The 22,076-nt window shown below is 41.2% G+C and overlaps 1 protein-coding gene and 1 non-coding gene across 8 annotated transcripts in view; one reads left to right on the forward strand and one right to left on the reverse strand.

Annotated features, from left to right (window-relative positions):
- FKBP5 (FKBP prolyl isomerase 5) overlaps positions 1-21,706 on the forward strand; it is a 102,659-nt gene extending 80,953 nt beyond the window's left edge. For 6 of the 7 annotated variants that reach the window (XM_020286977.2, XM_076003406.1, XM_076003405.1 and 3 more), the window contains 6 exons: positions 681-837; positions 6,808-6,898; positions 9,699-9,782; positions 16,257-16,442; positions 18,466-18,705; positions 19,439-21,706. In XM_020286977.2, the coding sequence (XP_020142566.2) occupies positions 681-837; positions 6,808-6,898; positions 9,699-9,782; positions 16,257-16,442; positions 18,466-18,705; positions 19,439-19,546 (866 nt within the window). In that variant the 3' untranslated portion in view covers positions 19,547-21,706. The remainder of the gene's footprint in view (positions 1-680; positions 838-6,807; positions 6,899-9,698; positions 9,783-16,256; positions 16,443-18,465; positions 18,706-19,438) is intronic. The other variant, XM_076003408.1, reaches the window with a different exon arrangement.
- Positions 3,899-4,039, reverse strand: LOC142871283 (small nucleolar RNA SNORA67). The gene has a single exon (XR_012919534.1). It is a non-coding gene; the product is annotated as a small nucleolar RNA SNORA67 (small nucleolar RNA).
- Positions 21,707-22,076: the final 370 nt, after the last annotated feature.

Raw genomic sequence — 22,076 nt, forward strand, 5'->3', positions numbered from 1 at the left:
ATCAAGAAAAAAAGTATATTTCTATGCAGAATTTGATTTGTGAAGTTACAGTAGACTATTGATTCTTTCACATTTCGGATTTATTATTTCTGTTAATACCAAGGAATACAGCTGAATTAGTTACTGATGTTGCCTTTGGATTTTCCATTCTTATTCAAATATATTTGTGAGCGAGATTAGGACTCTTAAAGAGCTTCTATATTCAGTTAATCTTTGTATGTATGTCATTGGGGAAATAGCCACAGTTGTTTTTACTTGCCTAAGCATCTGAAGCAAAACCATTATATAGTTAATATTAAATTTGTGGCATTTTAATCATTATTAGTAAATAATCAAGTATTTATTGACCTTGTGTTTGTTATAGGTGAGGAAACCTCTGTCTTATAGAAGGCTTAAATTAAACCTATGTTTCCAGTTTGTTCTGTTACCCACTAGGGTTTCTTACTGATACAGTTATCAGTAATCATAAGTTTAGCTTAAAACAGAAAGAAAATGTGGTTGCTCTTAAACTTTCAGGCTGGGAGGACTAAGCTTCAGCACCACATTCCACGCGTGTCTCTTGATGAAATGAGAAAGGGGAAATGGCATTTACTACGTTGTTGGCCGCTCATTTATCACTTCACTAAATTAGTGAGTCCTAAGGAGCACCTTTGCTGACTGTCCTGTCTCCTCACCCTCAGTCCACCTGGAAGGCCGCTGTGGTGAAAGGATGTTTGATTGCAGAAACGTGGTATTCACTGTTGGTGAAGGAGAAGACCACGACATTCCCATTGGAATTGACAAAGCCCTGGAGAAGATGCAGCGGGAAGAACAATGTATTTTATATCTTGGACCACGGTAAGAAGCATACCAGTCAGAGCACAGTGAAGCTTCCTAAGGAACAGAGATATACTTGTTCTTCATTCAACTTTTTGGCATTTTCGGTGAAGTTAATACTACAGTGGAAACAATTAATTAAATCAGGCTATAGTTCATCATCAAGTAAATTTGGAGGTTTGTGAGCATTTTTACTTGATTGATGTGTGTCAAGAATAGGCCAGTTTTGCTTTTTGGGATTATTTGTTTTGTCTGCCAGATTGCCAAGACAGGCAGCTATTGACCCTTCTCACATGTTCTCCTGCCCCCTTTTCCCTTTTCTTTAAATTAGGCAGGAAACAGTAAAACATAGGAGGGTGGGACTCAAAGAAGCATTTGGATGATTTACTACCATTTGAATTTGTGCCACCTGTTCCTATAGAGTCCCTAAAAAAAGGATGTTCTTCCTGGATCTGAAGACAACAGAGATGACTCATTTTTTGCCTAAGTTTTTCCCATTATAAGGATATCCATTAGCACTTCCAGGCTTAGAACTATCAGACATTAACAATCTCTCTTGTGAAAACATGTCTGGTGTTATTGTTAGATCTAAAATTATACCATTTATCTAACCCTTCTATCTTGAGAAATGGACCCTAGAGAGAGAAACCAGGGTATTTTGATTCTGTTTGCATGAAAGGACATCTGCTTATCTCATGTATCCTTCCCTCTGGCTCTATGGATTTCAGATGGTAGAATTTTGAGTTATTGAGAATCTTGACGACCTGCATTTGCCTATAGGCAGTATTACACCTACAGTCTTTTGCTGTTGTGTAGCTTCTGTAGTAATCCAGAGGCAGATTCACCTGTGCCCTGACACCTGATCCATAATCATATTTTTTTTTTTTTGAGACAGAGTCTCGCTTTGTTGCCCAGGCTAGAGTGAGTGCTGTGGCATCAGCCTCGCTCACAGCAACCGCAAACTCCTGGGCTCAAGGGATCCTCCTGCCTCAGCCTCCCAAGTAGCTGGGACTATAGGCATGCGCCACCATGCCCGGCTAATATTTTCTATATATATTAGTTGGCCAATTAATTTCTTTCTATTTATAGTAGAGATGGGTGTCTCGCTCTTGCTCAGGCTGGTTTCGAACTCCTGACCTCGAGCAATCCGCCCGCCTCGGCCTCCCAGAGTGCTAGGATTATAGGCGTGAGCCACCACGCCTGGCCCCATAATCATATTTTTGAGGTGATGTGTTAGCCATGCCATTGCCACTTGAAAAATCCTACCAAAATGCTCTATATTGAGCTCTCTAAAGCCTTCACTGAAGCACCTTTCATGTATGTCTTCTTTTTCTCTACCCTATTCCTTTTCCACTACCATAGTCCCACTTCCATGTGTTTCTTTACATTTACTCTATAGTTGCAATTCATTCTCAGGTAAAGCTAATTCTCTGTTTCTAGAAGGAACTTTTTTTAATCAAGTAGAGCATGGAGAAGGCTATCTCCTCCATATCCATATAATCTCTAATTACTTTTAGTCAGCATTCCAAAATTACAGTAGTTCTAAACTCATAGGGGAGAGGTTATGTCTAATGTATGTTTTCAGATTTAAGCTCCTTAAGGATAAATTCTTTATGTACTGTGAGCATATAGTATTTTATGATTCTGTTCATTTCATTTTAACGTAGCTGAAGACAATTGTGGAGGTAGATGTCTCAAGTTTAATGGCAAAGAGAAACTGAAATTTTCGTTATATTTTTTAATGTGGATAGTTCCTTGCAGGTTTAAACTGTTGTATCGTTAGTGGTTAAATTCTGCTCTGCTTTCATCAGTGGTGTGTACTTGGGCAAGTCACTTAACTCTTCTAAGCCTCAATTTCCCCTTCTATAAATGGGAACAACAGTACGTACCTCCCTCGTCAACCTGTGCAGGACTAAATGAAATAATGCACTTAGCAAAGTGTATGGCACACACAATCCCTCAGGACATTCACTGTTACTGCTATTGTGATGTCTTCCTCTTCCGTTTCACCCTCGGCACAAGACGAGAAAATCCCATTTTAACATATGGTAGATTTTTCAGATTTTTTCAGGCATAAAAGTAGTTCACAAGTTTTCATAAATTTCTAGATTTAGAAGTTTTTTTATGTTTTACGGAAATAATTTAGAAGAGTTAAGAAAGGAACATGTTATTTTCTGGTCAAGCTGTTGGTATGTTGAGGAGTTATGTAAAGTACCTCAGCAACATGAGACTGTAGGTGCATTGCATAATACTGTACATGTATGTAGAAAATTCCTACACACCAAGTATGTTTTTAGTGCATGCCATGAATTTATTTGTTTTATTTAGATTCCCACTCCCATAAAACATTGCATCTGAGTGTTGCTATAACTGTTGGAAATATATGCTGTTAGTGTCATCTGTATTTCATTCTCCAGCCAACTTCCAAGGCACACCTTGTCTTTCGCTCTGATAGATTCGTTGGCAGAATATTTTCATAGTAAGAAATTCATAAAATACTTCCAAAGAACCCATTTTTCTCTCTTCTCATTGGGACAGTATCTTCCCTTTCTATTGTTGTTTTAATTACAGTGGCTGATTAATCTTTTTGTTTTAGGTAAAGTGTGGATAGTTTTTTTGGTTTGTTTTTTTTTTCATGGTTCTTTTGCCTCAAGAGTGACATTTATTCAAAGGAAAAAAATGACAAGATGTCCATCCGTTGGCTCCCTTCCCTCCCCCTCCTGCTGTTCCTCATCCCCCTCAAGACTGAACCCTGGCTGGGGCTAGGTAGCAGGACAGCCCCTCTCAGATGAAGTCAGCAACATTGAGGGACTTCTCCCCAGTGGAGGTGTAGTAGAAGGTCTCAGTGTCTCGCAGAGTCATCTTGTCTTCTTTTCTCACCATATTAATAGTCACACCCTTGTGACCAAACCATCCAACATGACCGATTCTTTGAGTATAGTTTTTCCCTGTTGGTAGGAAGGTCATAATTGATGACTGAAAAAACCTGCTGCACATCAATGCCTCTGGCCTATGTCAAGAAAGACAATAACTTCAGCATATGAATAAGAGGAGAAATCTATCCGGAAGGGACTTGTGGTATACATGTAGGCAGCCAAGGGAAGGCAGAGGAAGTAAGCATCCCCTGTCCTCCAAAGACGTTAGGCATGCCCAATTTTAGTCCAAGTTGCTGCTTTCCTAAGAAAGGCACTAGCTGGCCTCTTGAAGTGTGGATAGTTTTAATGTTTTTCTTCTGCTTCTTTTCTTTATATTTCTGTCCTGCACCAACTCCAAACAAAAACACAGGCTGCCAAGAGCGATAGTGTCTAATTAGGAGGCAGTATGGGTCAAAAAACCATTTTCTGGGGACACGCAGGGTATGAATTTAAATCCTGGCTCTGCCACTGCCTCTTTATGTGACTTCTCTAGAAGCACTTTGCTGTGAGCCTCAATTTCTTCATCTGTAAAAAGGGAGCTGTAAGAACTTATAGTACAAGTGCTTCTTGTATACAAAAAGCCTTGATGGTCACCGATAGTCATTATTTGTGTCTCTAGCCTCTGGAGACAACTGTTAATTCAAGGACACTAATACTGAATTCATTCTGGTACTGTAGGCCAGCTTATCTTTTGGTTACGTCCTGGAATTGCATTTGTGGTATTTTATATTTCAGTTAGATGAATTGTGTGCCCAGGTTCCTTCTTGCCCAGGCTGATCTGGCGTAAGTCAGACGGCTTTCTGTATGACATGGAACTCAGGACAGTTGGTATGAGCTGACACCTCTCCAGGGTGATATGCTCCACATGCATCTTGACAGAATTGCTTCATTTTAATCCAGGAGAGATGATAGAAATAATATCCTTTGTTGGTCCTCTTTAATCCTATCTATAATAGTCGGGGCACTTTGGTGCCTCGTTCGACCCAACCCCCACATTTCCCATCCCCAGCCACGGGCGCTATTTGTGGGTTCCTCTAAGGCAGGTTTTCTCATCCTCAGCACCGTTGACATTTGGGCTGGATAATTCTTGATTGTGGGGGGTGTCCTGTGCATTGTAGGATATTCAGTAGTGTTCCTGGCCTCTACCCACTAGATACCAGTAGCACCCCCCTAATTGTGACAACCTGAAATGTCTCTAGATGTTCCTTAGGGGAAGGAGGAGTTAAAATCACCCTGATTGGCTGGGCGTGGTGGCTCACGCCTGTAATCCTAGCTCTTGGGAGGCCGAGGCAGGCGGATTGCTCAAGGTCAGGAGTTCAAAACCAGCCTGAGCAAGAGCGAGACCCCGTCTCTACTATAAATAGAAAGAAATTAATTGGCCAACAGATATATATATAAAAAAAAATTAGCCGGGCATGGTGGCTCATGCCTGTAGTCCCAGCTACTCGGGAGGCTGAGGCAGAAGGATCGCTCGAGCCCAGGAGTTTGAGGTTGCTGTGAGCTAGGCTGACGCCACGGCACTCACTCTAGCCTGGGCAACAAAGCGAGACTCTGTCTCAAAAAAAAAATAAATAAGTAAATCACCCTGATTAAGAGCCACTGGTCAAAGGCAAGTGCTAGATCATCTGTTGCATCTATACCTGCTTAGCACAGGACTCCAAATATAACATGCTCTCAAACGCGAGCTTAGAAAGGACTCACTCCCTATCTAGTTTCTAGCAGTTAAGGAATAGTCTTTATTTACCAGATAGCAGAAACAAAATAGGAGATATATAGAGCTATGAGCTCAAAGTAGAAAACTAGGCATCACTTCCTAAAAATCAGCCACTGGTAATTATGTCCTTTTTTATTTCTTTGCTGAAGTTACCCTTTGCCCTGCTATTAAAACCAGCACACCTCATTCCTACCAGCTTTCATTGTATGTCTCTGGCTCTAGCTTCCATTTTCTTGTGTAACAGTAGAGTTGAGTGAGTAAGCATTTGTTTTTCCTGGAAAATTCAGACAGGGGATAAAGAAAGTGGTATAGCGATGAGATATGAGTATTCCTACTCTCGTCCCTTTGCTCAGAGAAATTGCAGACAGAGCTCCACTAGAGCTTCCATTCTAGTAAATATATGCTTCCTGGATACGTTTAATTTGTTAGAGATCTTAAATGACCCCAAAAAACAAATCTATATATCCCCAGATATTTTATTCAGTAAGTTTTGGCTAAAGTTGTAGCATTTTATAATATGGTAGGTCCAGACCCATAAGAGTATTTCTCATGATAGTGTTAGAGCTTGCTAGAACTGCTATTTTTTATTATATATCTGCTATATTATTTGTGTTTCCTAGTGTGCTTTTTAAAAATCTCACAGAAATACTATGAAAACGTATTTCTTTTCTGTTATGTTAGCCTTACTCCAGACCCATAAGAGTATTTCTCATGATAGTGTTAGAGCTTGCTAGAACTGCTATTTTTTATTATATATCTGCTATATTATTTGTGTTTCCTAGTGTGCTTTTTAAAAATCTCACAGAAATACTATGAAAACTTATTTCTTTTCTGTTATGTTAGCCTTACTCCCCTGCCACCACCACCCCCCCCCACATTTATCTGACTGGAAGGTGACAGCACTTTAAAGTTAAAAGCTTATTAAAACACACCTCTAACAAACAGCACTGTGACAATCACGGTAGCTGTGTCTTCTCTGTCCTTCCTGCTGATAAAGCTTAAAGGAAATTCCTCATAGCTAAATAATGGCTATTTTATACAGAGAACTAGCTATAAAGTCAGAGAAAAAGGCAGTGGCATTTAAAATCACATTAAGCAAGCTGTCCCATGGAATACAGGTGTTGCATTACACGTGAATGTGAAGGAGAAAAGAAAACGAAATCTAGCCTGGTTTCTGAGAAAACCACAGCAGTGGTATTTGGCACTGTGTCTCCTGATCAACATCTGGTTTGTCTTCAGGGCTCTGATATATGTGGCTTACAAATAATGGTGTTATGCTAATATGATGATTCAAAATACTGAAGGAAGTACCTGAAAATACTCCAATTCTTTTAAAGTTTTGTTTTTTACTCTCCATTTCAGATACGGTTTTGGAGAGGCAGGGAAGCCTAAATTTGGCATTGAACCTAATGCTGAGCTTATATATGAAGTTACACTAAAGAGCTTCGAAAAGGTGAGAAAATACCAACTTCTCTAAAATCATGGTAGATTTCTTCTCCATCCTCTTCCTGTGAATCAGCATCTTATATCAGTAGATGGTGTAGGTAGACAGGGTTTATGTGTGTGTTGTGCTTTTAATTACCAAGTTTGTCTCTTGTCTCCAGCACTGCTACTGAAGTATGGGACAACTGACATAGCACAGCTGATGTACAACCGAGGAGCTCAGTGTTCTTATTTTGTTCCTATGTGTCAGCTTTTTTTTCTTTTTTTTAACTTTTTTGGGTAGAATCCAAGACTTGTTCCTTTATTTGTTCCTAGACTTGTTCTTTCTGTACTTTTTTTTCCTGGGTTGAGGACAAAAAGGTTCACATTCTGCCAAGCAGCTCCTTGGGGGAGTGGGGTGCAGCTTTCCAGCGCTGAACGTGCTGTACCCTGCCCGGGAGCCACGGAGAAGCCCACATGGTGGCTCCAAGTTATTTTCCCAATTGTAAGGCCGTGGGGACCACCAGGCCCTGTGACCCAGTGATACAAGAAAGAAACCTGCCAACCCTAGGCCTTTTCATACCTGTCCAAGTGGAGAAGAGAGAAAATGTGTCAGTCACCTTGGATTCCAGCAGTGGTACACCTCCCCGAACGTGTCTGCATGGCGGGCTCGCCTCTGGAGGCTCCAGCAGCGGTGGCACTGGACAGACATGCAGCGTGTGCCGAGCGAGGCATGCCGTTGTCTTCAGCTGCGCCCTGCGTTCCCAAACACGCCCTTCCTGGAGCTGCTCGAGGACTGCATCTTGTGTTCCTTTTTTATTCCCACACGGTGCCCCTACACTTCTCCGTGTTCTGTGCAGCACGCTTTTGACTAGAAACACGACTGTGTATATTTTGTTACACTTAGAAAGGACATCTCTGTCCTGTGGTACTGTGCCTTTGGGCCGGGAAAGGAAGGGAAGGACTGCTTTGGAATCTTCCCCAGGAGTAATTTCCTAGTCATACTCCTCCCACTTCATGTTCCCCAAAGCAAACAAATGCTCTGGTTGTGACCCTCACTGGTCATCAGGTAACCTTTTCAGAAGGCCTGCTAGCATTTTGTGTTTTTATTGTTAAAGAAAATAATCTTTAGCATATGGTTGTTTAGATCTTTGACCTTCCTCTTTTTTTTGGTTGGAGATAGGGTCTCATTCTGTTGCCCAGGCTGGAATGCAGTGGTATGAGCATAGCTCACTGCAGCCTTGAACTCCTGGGCTCATGTGATCCTCCTGCCTCAGCCTCTCAAGTCTCTGGGACTACAGGAACATACCACTATGCCTGGTTAATTTTTTATTTTTTGTACAGACAAGGTCTCACCATACTGCCCAGGCTGGTCTCAAATTCCTGGCCTCGGCCTCCCAAAGAGCTAGGATTACAAGCGTAAGACACCACGCCCAGCTGTATTTCCATTTTTAGAAAGTACCCCCTTTCCCCTTCCCACCCCTGGCCCAATGGACACTGCTTATTTAGGAACATTCTCACTGTGGTATGCCACAACATGCCTGTGCTCTGTTATCGCTCCAAGAGTAGATTCATGCAATGCTGCTTGGTATATTTGAAACTACGAGGTGTGTGATGTTGTTGGAGGCATCGTGATTAAATTCTCTGCCCTGTAGTATTAAGAATATATTTATATTATTGTATATATTTATACTATTATATATATTTATACTATCAAGAATATATTTATACTCCATAAAGACTGAAGGTATATAAAAATTACAAAGGGCCCTTGTGAACTAGGTCAGGGGGAGAGGGTTGGTGCCAAAACCTGGGATCAAACCGTAACTAGGTTTTTAAATACTTGAGCTACATTGTTGCTAAATAATTGTTGCTACATTAGAAAGCAACATGGGTTGCCAGAAAAACCCTCTCATTATTCACTTAAAAATAAGCAGGGGCTGGGGAGGGCTATTACACCAAGAACACACACTAATTGTCTCTTGAATAAAGACAATTTTACAGTTACCCACTTAAACTTAATTCATATGCAGTAAATAGCACTGACCACACCCATTGTCACTTTCCCTAAAGGACCCCAGGTTCTCTTGATTCTTTATGATCCTTCTAAATCCAGCTGTTCATACAGCAGTGCAGTTATTTCTAGATTTGTATCTATAATGGTGAAGACTAATAGTACACGTACTATTATACAAACTAGCAGATGATAATGCAGTCATTTATTTGTGGCTTTGAAGTGATTATTGCATGAGCTTTACCCTCCCAATTATGTTTTACTTGAAATTCCCCAGTATATGTCTACGGTTCGATACAATTTAGAGGCTTTAGTATATCTGGCTATTTTAGAGTAGCAAGAGAACCACTTGACCTGAAATTTGAAAATTCTGTATGAATATATAGCTGTGACTTAACTACAGTAATGTTCTCATTTGAGAGCTGAAAACTGGAGCTAGAGAAAAACAACTTAGTGGAGAGATTTGTAAGAGGGAAATAAGGGGCCCTGGCTTTGCTTGGCTTTACCTTATAATTCTGAAGATGCACTTTTTAACAGTGCTCAACAGTTCATGTCCCTTCCTGTGTTTTTTGCCCTCCTCCTCCCTCTTGAGCAACATGGGTCAAGCTGCAGCTTGGTCATCATGGAAAGTGAGTTCTTAAAACAGCGTAAAGAGCATTAGCCTAGCAGTAAATTGGCAATGGCAAACGATTGCAACAGCCAGAGTGTTTTTAGTTTTGACTATACTCTAGAAGTAGCTGTTGCTTTGTTCTAATGGGCGTCAACTGATGCTTTTCCTTCTCTGTTCATCTAACTGTTGTCACAAATTTACACACAGGCCAAAGAATCCTGGGAGATGGATACCAAAGAAAAATTGGAGCAGGCTGCCATTGTCAAAGAGAAGGGAACCTTATACTTCAAGGTGTGTGAGTCCCTGTACAGTCCTTTCCACCTCAGAGAATTTACTCAAGTGTCATTGAATGGTGCTGATAGTCCCTACTCTGAATTCTATCAACACCCTTCTGGGTAAGAATAAGCCAGAATTTTTACAAGTCTGCCATTTTCAGTGTAAGAAATGGTGAGAAAAGAATGAATTAATGTGATAAAAAAAGAATACAAAAACCTCTGTTACACATTCTACTCTAGAAAGGCAGACCAGTCTGGCTTGCCCACCGTCACAGTTTTGCTCAAGGTCTAAAATGTCTTGCTTGGTACATGGTTGGCACTCAATAACTGTTTGTGAATGAATAGAATAATTCTTAGCAAGTAATGGAATTCATAGGGATAAGTTTAACATCATTTTCCTTTCCACTGTTTTGGTGAAGTCACTAGGGCACATGACAAAAAGAAAGCGAACATGCACAGATTTCAAAAGAAACTGACAGGTGGAGAGTATTCATTGCTTCTAATGGTCAAGATGATTCCTGCACACTTGCTTTTGTGAGGAATCTACGGAAATCCCTAATTGATATTCATCATACATTTCTACTCAAAAACCTTTCTTGTAGCATCTAGGAGTGTGACTTCTTCTCACTTAGATCTTAAACCCCCAGATGTAAAAAAAAAAAGAAACAGCACTTTATTCAGTTGTAGCCAGAACAACCACTGCTTCCTCACCCCCAAATAGATGCCTTCTCCATGTCAAGAGGAAAGGGCTTGGTGATGAGAATTAGGGGAAGAATGGGGGTTCTGTCAAGATTCTTTTCTTTTTTCTTTTCTTCCTTTTTCTTTTCTGCCACTGCAATACATGAACAGAAATAAGGTGATGTTATTCAACAGTATAACGCAAGTCTCTATGGAGCATCTACTGTGTAACATGCTATTGAGTTTACAGCCTCATCCAGAGGTTGTAAATGTAGCATTGTCACCCCAAGTGAAACACCTAGAATGATGTGAGAGTATATAGTCAACACACACTCAACGCAGCCAGAAGGCAACAGGTATGGTCTTTGTTGTTCGAACTGTGAGCTGGAGACTTTCTATTGGGTCATTCAGTCAGTTCTCAGTGGAAGTGTATTGCAGTGTGTTACAAGGATAAGTTTTGTTGTGTAAAACTTTTCTTTAGTTGTGTTCAAGTAGATACTGGATTACAAATTAGAATATATTTCTTACTGTGGGTAGTAATCAAACAAATGTAAAATCAAAGGTTTAGATAATACATAATTATTTATATACTTATATTTATTTCTTTTTCCTTAATATTATATATTATTAAAATATTGTATGGATCACCAGAAAGCACTGGGGTGTGGTGGAATGAACTCTGAATTGGAAATTGGAAAAACTGGGCTTTATGGCTCTTCAAATGACTGAAAGTCATTTAAAGTCCAAAAACATTATATTTTCATGTGAAAAGTGAGGGAGTTAGACTAGATGATCCCCAAGTTTCTTTCCAGCCCTAAATTTCTGTGCATTTCTAAACTTTCAAGATCAAGCTTGACTTTTTAAAAAATTCTGATTGAAGCATATTGGATACATCTTAACCTTTTAAGAAAGACTCCAAATGGGTTACTTATTTGTATACCCAAATACACAATATCCTGAAATAAAAAAGAAAATTTTCTATAAAATCTCTTATGACCATGGGTCCTGAACAGTGTTTCTTATGTCCTAAAGTCCATAAAAGTCTTTAACTGTATTTTATACATTTCCCAACATTTCTTAATAGAATATTCATAGTTTGGGAGAGTTTGAGGCTTTTGGCATTTGACTAGAATTATAGTAACTCAGTGTAGTAAAACTAAAACAGTTTAGCTATTCAGAAGCTCTGGTTGCTGATGACACAGAACTTCAGAGAACTTAGTTGGTAATGAAATGCTGTTCTGAAACCATGTGTCACTTAGCTGTGTCCTGAATACATACAGAGAGACGGTGAGGAAGACTGAGCAGTAGCAGAAAGCAGAGCTCAAGTGTTTGTATGGTTACTTAACTGTGTTGCTTATTAGCATTACAACTGCAACAGTGATTTGTGTATTTCATAATATTATGAACCTTCTTAAAATTACTGATCTTTGGATAAAATCTGGATCAGCAGTCACACATATGGAACAAATTATTTTTAACATGCAATTTGATAGACAAAATCTTTCAAAACATTAGTCCATTGGGGAAAAATTAATGAAAGGTTCAAAACCACTGACCTAAGACTTTTCTCCCAGAATGTCTCTGAACATTTTGTACCACTAAAAACATCCCTGGAGGCACCTTTATAATTATAGGTAAAAGATCCCAGCAGTGATCCTAGCTTTAGCTGTAAGACTTTAAAATGGTTGGAAGATAGTCTCTGTACACATTCCCTTCCCTTTTAAACTTCCAGGGCAGGTTTTGATCTGCCATGCTGCCCTCCCAGGCCTGTCCTTCCAGGGTATTTGACTTGGCACATCTTGTGCGTGCACAGAGTCCAGATGTGTGGGTGAGAGCAGAGATGGGCTGAACTAAAAATCTATATTTCTTGCCATCTGCATATTAGAGCTCTGTTTCCATTGACCTGTTGGTTTGGTTTATACCAAAGTGGTAAAGTCCCTCCCCTTAGTAGAGTTCAGTTGCACTCAGCTTTAAAATGGGAATGATCTTGCCATTTAAATTGTAAAAGCCTCATTTCAACCACTGAACACTAAGGAGAAGAAAAAATAAGAGGGGACTCTTCATTTGGCTCTGAAAATAATTATTAAGCACAAGTAACAACATAATATTATTCCAGTCATTGTGCAAGCCAGTTAAACAGACATGGTTTTTGCCCTCATAGATGACAGTATTCTGTAGGACAAGAACATTAATTTCACACCTGGTTAGTGTTTCTCTTTTCTCTGACTTGGCAGCAAAGTGGCAAGAAAGCGGAGGACACTACAATAATGTGGGTTTCTTGCGCCCCCTTGTGCTTTTCTTGGAGGAAAGCATTTCTAAAGCAAGCTTTTTAATGAGAATCATTCAACTCGCTGAACCCTTTTCAGACAAACCAAGCTTTGCCATGTTGTGACCACCCTCGCTGAACCAAGATATCAGAAATATGATTTAGCCATCTGTAACTCAAGAAATTGGGCTTAAAAAAAGACTCCTAAGAAGAGTCTACTGTTTTTCTCCTGCCTTCATTCTTTTAGTGCAGGATTTTCAACCTTAGCATGAATGACATTTGGGGCTGGATTTTCTTTGTTGTGTGGGCTGTCCTGTGTTTAGCAGCATCCCTGGACCCTGCCAGTAGCACCCCTCCCCCCAGTTGCGCCAACTAAAAACATTGCCAAACGTCCCCCAGGGGGCAGAATCACCCCCAGTTGAGAACTGTTTCAGCAGCTTAGAAGCAGAATACCGCAGCTCATTGTAAGCTGAAGTCCGAATAAAGTTACATATGATACATATGATAGAGCTTTCAAAAAATTAAAATGCTTTATAAATGTAAAAGGAATTCTGAAATCTATTATTTGTATTTTTAGAAACCATATCCTTCTACCATTCTGATTATTCAGAACCTACTAAAGTGATAAGATCTAGGTATGTGTCCTACTTGTCCTTCTTTTCTTTCCCTATAATGATATATTAGGAGATGATCAGAAAAGGTAATGGGTACATTAAAGATGAAGGAGAAGAGAGAAAATGAAGGAACTAGGCATGACGGGGAAATGCCTGTTTTTCCCACCCAATGGAAGTGAAATGACATTTTTCATTTCCACGCACACTTCCACTTTTGCTCCAAATGATAGAAAAAGTTTTGATGCCATAATTATATTCTTTTGACTTTAATATTTACTCAGCAAACCTTTATTAAGAGCCTCTTTGTGTTAAATCCTGGATATTCCAAAAGGGATAGGATATGCTGCCTGTCCTCAAAGAGCTCACGAACCAGCAAGAGAAAAGACAGTGACAGAAAATGCTGACCCCTGAAACTGGTGAGGACTTTCTTATTTTTTTGTAGTGCCCAAAAAAGGATGGTAGGCCTGAGACTGACAGAAAGTAAGTTATTGTCTTAGTCAGCTCAGGCTGCCATACATAGCAAAATACCTTAGACTGGGTGGCTTAAACAACAGGAATTTATTTCTAACAGAATTTATCTTTGGAGACCAAAGTCTAAGATCAAGGTGTCAGCAGGATCAGTGTCTTGTGAGGGCCTCTGTTTGGGTTGCTTGTAGCCCCTTCTTGCTACGTCCTCACAGGGCCTTTCCTGAGGTACATGCAGGTGGAGGGGGAGCAAGCTCTCTGGTGTCTCTTCTCGTAAGGGCTCTAATCCCATTCTCATCATGAGGCCCCCATGACCTCATCTGAACCTCATTGCCTCAAGAAAGGCCCCATCTTTAAATATCATCACATTGGGGTTAGGACTTCAACATATGTATTTGGTGTGGGGAGCACAGTTCAGTCCATAGTAAGTATAATTTCCTCAAGAATTTCAGCACTGAGCTGGGCGTGGTGGCGCACGCCGGCAGTTCTAGCTAGTCAGAAGGCTGAGGCAGGAGGATCGCTTGAGCCCAGGAGTTGGAGGCTGCAGTGAAGTACAATCATGCCACTACACTCCAGCCTGCGTGACAGAGTGAGACCTTATCCGGAAAAAAAAAAAAAAAAAAGGCCAGGTGCAGTGGCTCACACCTGTAATCCTAGCACTCTGGGAGGCTGAGGCGGGTGGATTGTTTGAGCTCAGGAGTTCGAGACCAGCCTGAGCAAGAGCAAGACCCCCGTCTCTATTAAAAATAAAAAGAAAATTAGCTGGACAACTAAAAAATATATGGAAAAAATTAGCCAGGCATGGTGGCGCATGCCTGTAGTCCCAGCTACTCGGGAGGCTGAGGCAGGAGGATTGCTTGAGCCCAGGAGCTTGAGGCTGCTGTGAGCTAGGCTGACGGACGTCACGGCACTCTAGCTCGGGCGACATGTATAATGAAGGGGCCTGCTTTCATATTCTTATAAATAACCCGTGTCACAAATTCCTGAGGCAGAGCGTAACAGATTTTTATTTTAATGCCCTTCTCCTTCCTAACACCCCAGAATCCTTTTGCATTGCCTTCCTGCAGCAGAACTGATGGACTCTGTGAGTCGCCCTTTCCTAAACAAGTGCCTGGTGGAGAAGGCTGTTCGGAGGAGGCAGCGTAGCCCTCCCCAGTCCCAGTCCTCTCTCCGCCCGGCCCTCCAGTGGGAACAGGCCTACTGCATCTTCATCACCAGAAAATCCACGTCATGGCCTCCTTTCTGCAGGCAGACTTCGTTTCTTATGCCACCTCCTTGACAGTCTATAGAATGGGACATTCTCTTAGATCTGCTCCTTGATTTTTCTCTTCTTAAAGTCACCGGGTGCGTGTTGGAGTGTGTGTGGGGAGAGACAGCTCTACAGTGAGTCTAGTCCCTGCTGTGTGACAAATACTGGTGACACGGTCTGAACACTGCTCGTTGATTAGACATTGAATTGAATGTCCTTATGGGCTGGCTGCTCTTCTGCCATGTGGTAGGACGCGCCGTCTGTGTCTGAGCTCATCGCCTGCTGCAGAGGGAGCCCTCGCGGCACTCCCATTTTATTTGTGTATTTACCAGCTGGCACTCAGCTCTTCCATTCACCTAAAATGGCAGTAAACACACTGCTTCGACTCCAGAGTTTCTTGTATAGAGCATGCATGTACACACGCTCATACGTCATTCATGTGATCGTCACAATTGTCAGAGCCCTACTAATCAGATAGGAGCAAAAATATGAATAGGAAAAAGGTTGTTCTCACATAGTTAACTGACACCTGTGTGATTTATGTTGTTTTATAGTTACTATTTATGTTGGATTTTGCCATTCAACTATTCATATTCCCATTGCTATAGATCAGGTGTCAGCAAACCACAGCATGTGAGCCAAATGTGGCCCACTGCCTGTTTTGTAAGTAAAGTTTTACTGAGACACAGTCACACCCATTTACTTACATATTGTCTAGAGCTGCTTTTGTACCACAAATGACAGAGTTTATTCGTTGCAATAGAGATTGGTTTAGATAAGATTTGCTGTGCTTGGGACTGGCACTTGCTAGAATACAGTCTTCACTGTGCAATGCTGAACATCAGAAGAAAAGAGAAAAGCGACTTCCCGCTTGCTTACACTAGTGGCATGGTCTAACACTGCTCACAGTCCTTTTGAAAGACTGATGAGTATTAGCACCAAAGAATGTGGCCCAGAAGCCTTGATGCACACGTGCCAGCAGGACAGGACGGAGGTGCTTGGAGACCAGCACGGGACAGTGCTGGTGCCCAGTCCCCAGCCAGTCGCAGCCTCCGCGCTGCCAGAGGCGTGGGGCGAGGTGCCTGGAGAGCGGCCCCCGAGAACAAAAAGAGACCATCCTTGCCGGTTCGTGGGAGGGGTTGTTTCAGTGAAGGGTCTGGTTGTCTTTTGTGCCCCTCCAGAGCCAAGTACAAGCAATTACTCACTTTTTTCTTCTAGGGAGGCAAGTACATGCAGGCAGTGATTCAGTATGGGAAGATAGTGTCCTGGCTAGAGATGGAGTATGGTTTGTCAGAAAAGGAGTCCAAGGCTTCAGAATCGTTCCTGCTCGCTGCCTTTCTCAACCTGGCCATGTGCTACCTGAAGCTCAGAGAATACACCAAAGCCGTGGAATGCTGCGATAAGGTAAGCTGTCTCCTGCCAGGGAGAATGTCAACATTCCAGGTCTTTTCTCCTCCCACATTTACTCTTCTTTTTTCTTCCTGTCAGCCACAGGTTGGAGGGTTTTCATTTGGCTTTGCATTGTTTACTTGTATGTTTGGGATTATTTGTTTCTCAGTGTGAATTGGGAAATTCAGAAAATTCTAATTAGTCAAATTTGTCTGATACCTAGACTCTTTATCATATATACTGTTCCCATATTTTTATATAACACCTGATGCTTTTATTTCAGATATCTGTCTTAGAGTGAACAGTATATTTTACACGATGGGTAAAACCTTATCATTGATACATCTTAAACATAGACATAAAGGAATAAAAAAATAAACGGCAACTATTTTGCATATTCTTTGTAAGGTTTTTTTTTAGTTTTGTGGGTTAGTGTTTCCTATCACAACCCACTAAATTTTTGCCTGAGAAAGGGATGTTATGGTTAATTACGTTTTTAAACTTTCTGCTTTTTTATTGTAGAAGTAGTATAGTTAATTCAAAATTCAAACATTGTGGAAATATACAAGAAAGTGAAAGTATATTCATAAAATTCTCATTGACCCTCCCTCCCAGAACCAGTCAGTTTCATTTTATACATATTTCTTCATCTTTTTTAAGAGATGGGTCTTGTACTGTCACCCATGCTGGAGTGCAGTAGTGGCATCATAGCTCACAGCAACCTCAAACTCCTGGGCTCAAGCGATCCTCCTGCCTCAGCCTCCTGGGTAGCTGGGACTACAGGCATGTGCCACTACACCTGGCTCATATTTCTTCCTTTTTTCCATACATAGAGTAACATGCAATTACATATTTTTAAATGAGAATATATAGATTTAGACACATAGTTTTGTAAAACAAGGATATCTTTTCCATCTTATCAGTCTATCATATAGCTTTCCCTCATTGTTTTTATTTTATTTATTTGTTTAGGTCATCTTTCTAGTCATGAGTTTTTTATTTTCTTTTGTTTTTTTGAGACAGGGTCCTGCTCTATTGCCTGAGCTAGAGTGCAGTGGCATCATCCTAGCTCAGTGGGCTCAAACTCCTGGACTCAAGCGATCCTCTTGCCTCAGCCTCCTGAGTAGCTGGGACTACAGGCATGCATAAGCACACCTGGCCTCCCAAAGTGCTAGGATTACAAGCCTAAGCCACCATGGCCAGCCATGTTCTATCTTTTCAGAGAGCAGGATCATATCCTATTTATTTTTATAACACTACTTAAAGCCTAACAGAACTTACTAAATATCTGGAATACAGCAGTGCTTATTAATGAAACTATGATAGTATTTAATATTTATCAAAGGTACATACCAGGTGCTGACCTAAGTGCTCTACATGTATTGTTTCATTTAATCCTCACAACAACCTTGAAGTAGGTATTAATCTTGTCCCTCCCCCATATTATAGATGAGAAAACTGAGGCTTAGAGAAACTAAATATCTTGTCCAGTATCACAAAGCGGTGGTGATAAGATTCACTTAAGTCTTACTTAAGAGTTTACTACACCATACTCTTAATCCCCAGCCTACCACAAAACACTGGAAGGAAGAATAAGTCCTAACAATTCCATTGACTTGCGCTTAGCAGCAGCACTGGAACAGTACTCAGAATGAGAGGTGCACCTGCTGCCTTAAGACACTTAGGCCACATGCAGCTTATTTTTTTAAGCTGGTAACATGGGGTCTTGCAATGTTGCTCAGGCAAGTTACAAACTTCTGGCCTCAAACGATCCTCCCACTTGGCTTCCCAAAATGCTTTTACAGAATTTACAGGCGTGAGACACCACACCCAGCCTCCTTGGGATCTTTCTAGAAATTACATTAAATACAGAAATTAATTTGAGTAGTATATTTTGATCAGTAGCATATAATTATCTTGAGCCCCACTTTTTTAATATACCTTTACCATCTCCCTTGGCAAGAGAGCCTTGGTAAACTATTTACTGAATTTCTTATTAAAACTCATCCCTTCTAAACTATAGACCATCTGTTCCTAGGCGCTGGGACTGGACAGTGCCAACGAGAAAGGCTTGTACAGGAGGGGTGAAGCCCAGCTGCTCATGAATGAGTTTGAGTCAGCCAAGGGTGACTTCGAGAAAGTGTTGGAAGTAAATCCCCAGAATAAGGCTGCAAGACTGCAGATCTCCATGTGCCAGAAAAAGGCCAAAGAGCACAACGAGCGGGACCGCAAGATATACGCCAACATGTTCAAGAAGTTTGCAGAGCAGGACGCAAAGGTGTGTGCAGAACCCACTGCCTTCTGCTAGATCAAGAACTGACCTCGCCCCTTTGGTTTTTGTTCTAAGGAGGATTAGGCATGAGGAACAGGGACAGTTCGACAGCCCGAGATAGAAGAATAGGGAACGTGATTTTCAGTCTGGCTGGAGGCTGGTTTGGATCCAAAGGTTGAGTAGGGCAGGTCACTGGCCAAAGGTACAAGGTGTGAGGCCCTGGCAAGTCCATGTGAGAGATGAGAAAAGTAAATTCCTTGAGACATACAGAAGCTTTTGTTATTTTTAAAAAATTAGAAATCCATCAGGGGTTTTTTCCAGTAATACTTCCTTGTTGAAACTTATGATTTCCCCAGGAAACAGGGTATTATAAGGGCCCCACTATGGTGCCCTTCTGGGGCGGGAGCTGGCCTAGGGACGGTGACAGTCTATCCTCAGAGAGAGTCGGCCTCCACAGCTTCATTCTGCTCGGCTCTGGCATACCCCACTCCCCACGCCCCATAGCATATGGACTTAATTATTCAACAGCTGTCCCGTGGAGCAAGCTAGTAATTTTAACCAAAGCAAAGTTCAGCTTCACACTCTGTTGATAGCAGGGCCCTGACCTACCCAACTGGGCAGCCAAAATAGAATCATTGTAATATCCTCTTGTCCTAGACCTGACAGACAGTCTGGAGGAGCCAGGAATTGTTTCAGTTCTTTCTTCCCTAAGCCTCTTGATTTCCTATTTCTTTCTTAGGAAGAGGCCAATAGAGCCATGGGCAAGAAGACTTTAGAAGGGGTCACCAATGAAAAAGAAACAGAGAATCAAGCAATGGAAGAAGAGAAACCTGAAGGCCATGTATGACGCCACGCCATGGAGGGAAGAGAGTCCTAATGAACTCGGCCCCTCCTCAACGGGCTTTCACCCAACTCAGGACTAAACAGTGTTTAATGTAAAGTTTGTTATAGTCTATGTGATTCTGGAAGCAAATGGCAAAACCAGTAGCTTCCCCAAAACAGCCACCCTGCTGCTGCCCAATAGGTTCATTGAGGGGTGGCGTGGGACCACTCCAAGTGGAACAACACAGAAGTGACTGTTGGTGTGCAGAGATTGAGCCAACAGCTTAGGTCCAGCTCATTTCAGTTTATGTCAACTTTAAACATCCAATTCAGGGTCCCTTGAGATAATCCTAACAATTGGGGCTTCTGTTAGGTTTTACATTTTAACTTTAATAGCACTACAGAAATCTTTTTTAAAATGCTTAATGAATTTCTCCTTTCCTACAGGCGGGTGGGGTGGGCAAGGAGGATGAAGTTGTGTTTTTTTTAAATGACTGAAGTGCTGTGAATGCAACCTGTCGTATTTTTAACCAACAGAAACCACAGTAGAGGGGTCCACCCCCTCTCCACAGCAGTGTCACAGACTTGAAAGCCAGAACCTCAGAGGCCACTTGCTTGCTGACTTTGCCACCTCCCAGACTCCCTCCTTAGCAGCCTGCTCGGGAGAGTGGGATCCCCACGCCCAGCCTGTCCCTGGGGGGCAATCCATCATTCCTAAAATACCTGCAGCGATGATAGTGAACAGGCTGGAGTTTCTGGATTAGCCTGTCCTGTTTTGGATGAAGTTCTGAGATGCTGAAATGCAAAAAGAACAATCAGAATTATGCTTTTCCCCTCTATTCCTTCTAGAAAATAATGTTAAAATACATAGTACTTCCTGCTAGCATTGCTGCTGCTCAGCTTACTTCCATTCTAATCCTTGCTGTTAAGAATATAAGACTTGTTCTTATAATATTTTTGACCTGGAGTGGATTTACTTACATATCCATTTAGGACTGATGCAGCTTTTTTATCTTCTTTTTTTAAATTACTGGCTCATAAGCATATATATACTGGTTTATGGAACTTTATTTACACTCCTCTATCATGCAAAAAGAAATTTTGACTTTTTACTACTAAGCAGCCTAATTTTTAAAAACAAAATCTGTAGGGTTGACAAATAAGTAGTTGCTCTTCTACATTAAGGGTTTTATCTGCAGGTTTGACATACAGTCGCTTTCTTTCCTGCCCTGATGCCTTCTCTGTTCTGGTGTGAGTTGAAAGAGTTGAAAACGGCTTCCCGCGCACGTACATCTGGCCTAAATCCCCAGTGCTTGAGCATTGAACTAGGTCAAGTCTTAAAATAAATATGTGCATGTAGTTGAATCTTAGTCCTTACGGGTAAATGAGATTGAGCGTGGCGCTCTGTTCCGCAGCCTAGGGGACTCTGGGAATGCGTTTGGCAGGCCTAGGAACCAATCGCTTAAACCTGGAACATCTCACTTTTTTAAATCCTAAAGAACACTGGCATTATGTTTTAGATTAGTTTTAATTTGCATGGTAGTTTTAACAAACACTTTTGTTAGGTTAGGATCCACCTTAAAACCGAAAAAATCAAGTCATTTTCTTTCATACCAGTTTTCTTTTCCCTGGAACAAATGGAATCAAATTGTGAGTTTTTTCCTTTTGTGATCACCAAAACCTCTCTAATTTCTCATTTATACTTTTGTCTTTTTTCATGAACTATTTCTTTAAAATGCCCTAATCTCACCTAGGATATATGAAAAGCAAAAAAAGCTTATTTGCTAAACTGTTTGGTATTTGAAGCTCTGTTGACTAGAGCACTATTCCAATAAGTCCAAGATTGAAATTTGATCCTAAAAAGGCCAGTTAGATTTTTGCAGGTAACAAACAAAACTATTCCAAAACTCATATGATCCCAGCTGTCTCCAGTGGGTGTCACAGGTCACCGGGAACTGGCAGGAGTGTGTGGGAGCGGGGACGAGCGTGTGAGTGGCTCCAAGCAGATGAGATCCAGGTGTCTGTCATCATCCAGAAAGAGACTTCACATGTTCTTGTATCAAATTCAGTAATGTTAAACAATTCATGTTGAAATCAGATGTCTTTGACCCACCTTTTAGACTGCATATGGGTTGGCGAATCAGTATATGATGAATTAAAAACAAATTGTTTTTTTAAAAAATCATTTAGATGCAATTTTTTTGTGTTCCTTAAATAAATCAAAAAAAAAAAACGTGATTTCCCATTGTTTTTTGTTTTACTTAAGTAATTTTCAGGGAAAGATGTTTTTTTTTTTTTTTTTTTTGAGACAGAGTCTCACTTTGTTGTCCAGGCTAGAGTGAGTGCCGTGGCGTCAGCCTAGCTCACAGCAACCTTAATCTCCTGGGCTTGAGTGATCCTTCTGCCTCAGCCTCCCGAGTAGCTGGGACTACAGGCATGCGCCACCATGCCCAGCTAATTTTTATATATATATATCAGTTGGCCAATTAATTTCTTTCTATTTATAGTAGAGACGGGGTCTCGCTCTTGCTCAGGCTGGTTTTGAACTCCTGACC

The sequence above is a fragment of the Microcebus murinus genome, chromosome 5, assembly GCF_040939455.1.
Source record: "Microcebus murinus isolate Inina chromosome 5, M.murinus_Inina_mat1.0, whole genome shotgun sequence".
NCBI classification, from domain to species: Eukaryota; Metazoa; Chordata; class Mammalia; order Primates; family Cheirogaleidae; genus Microcebus; species Microcebus murinus.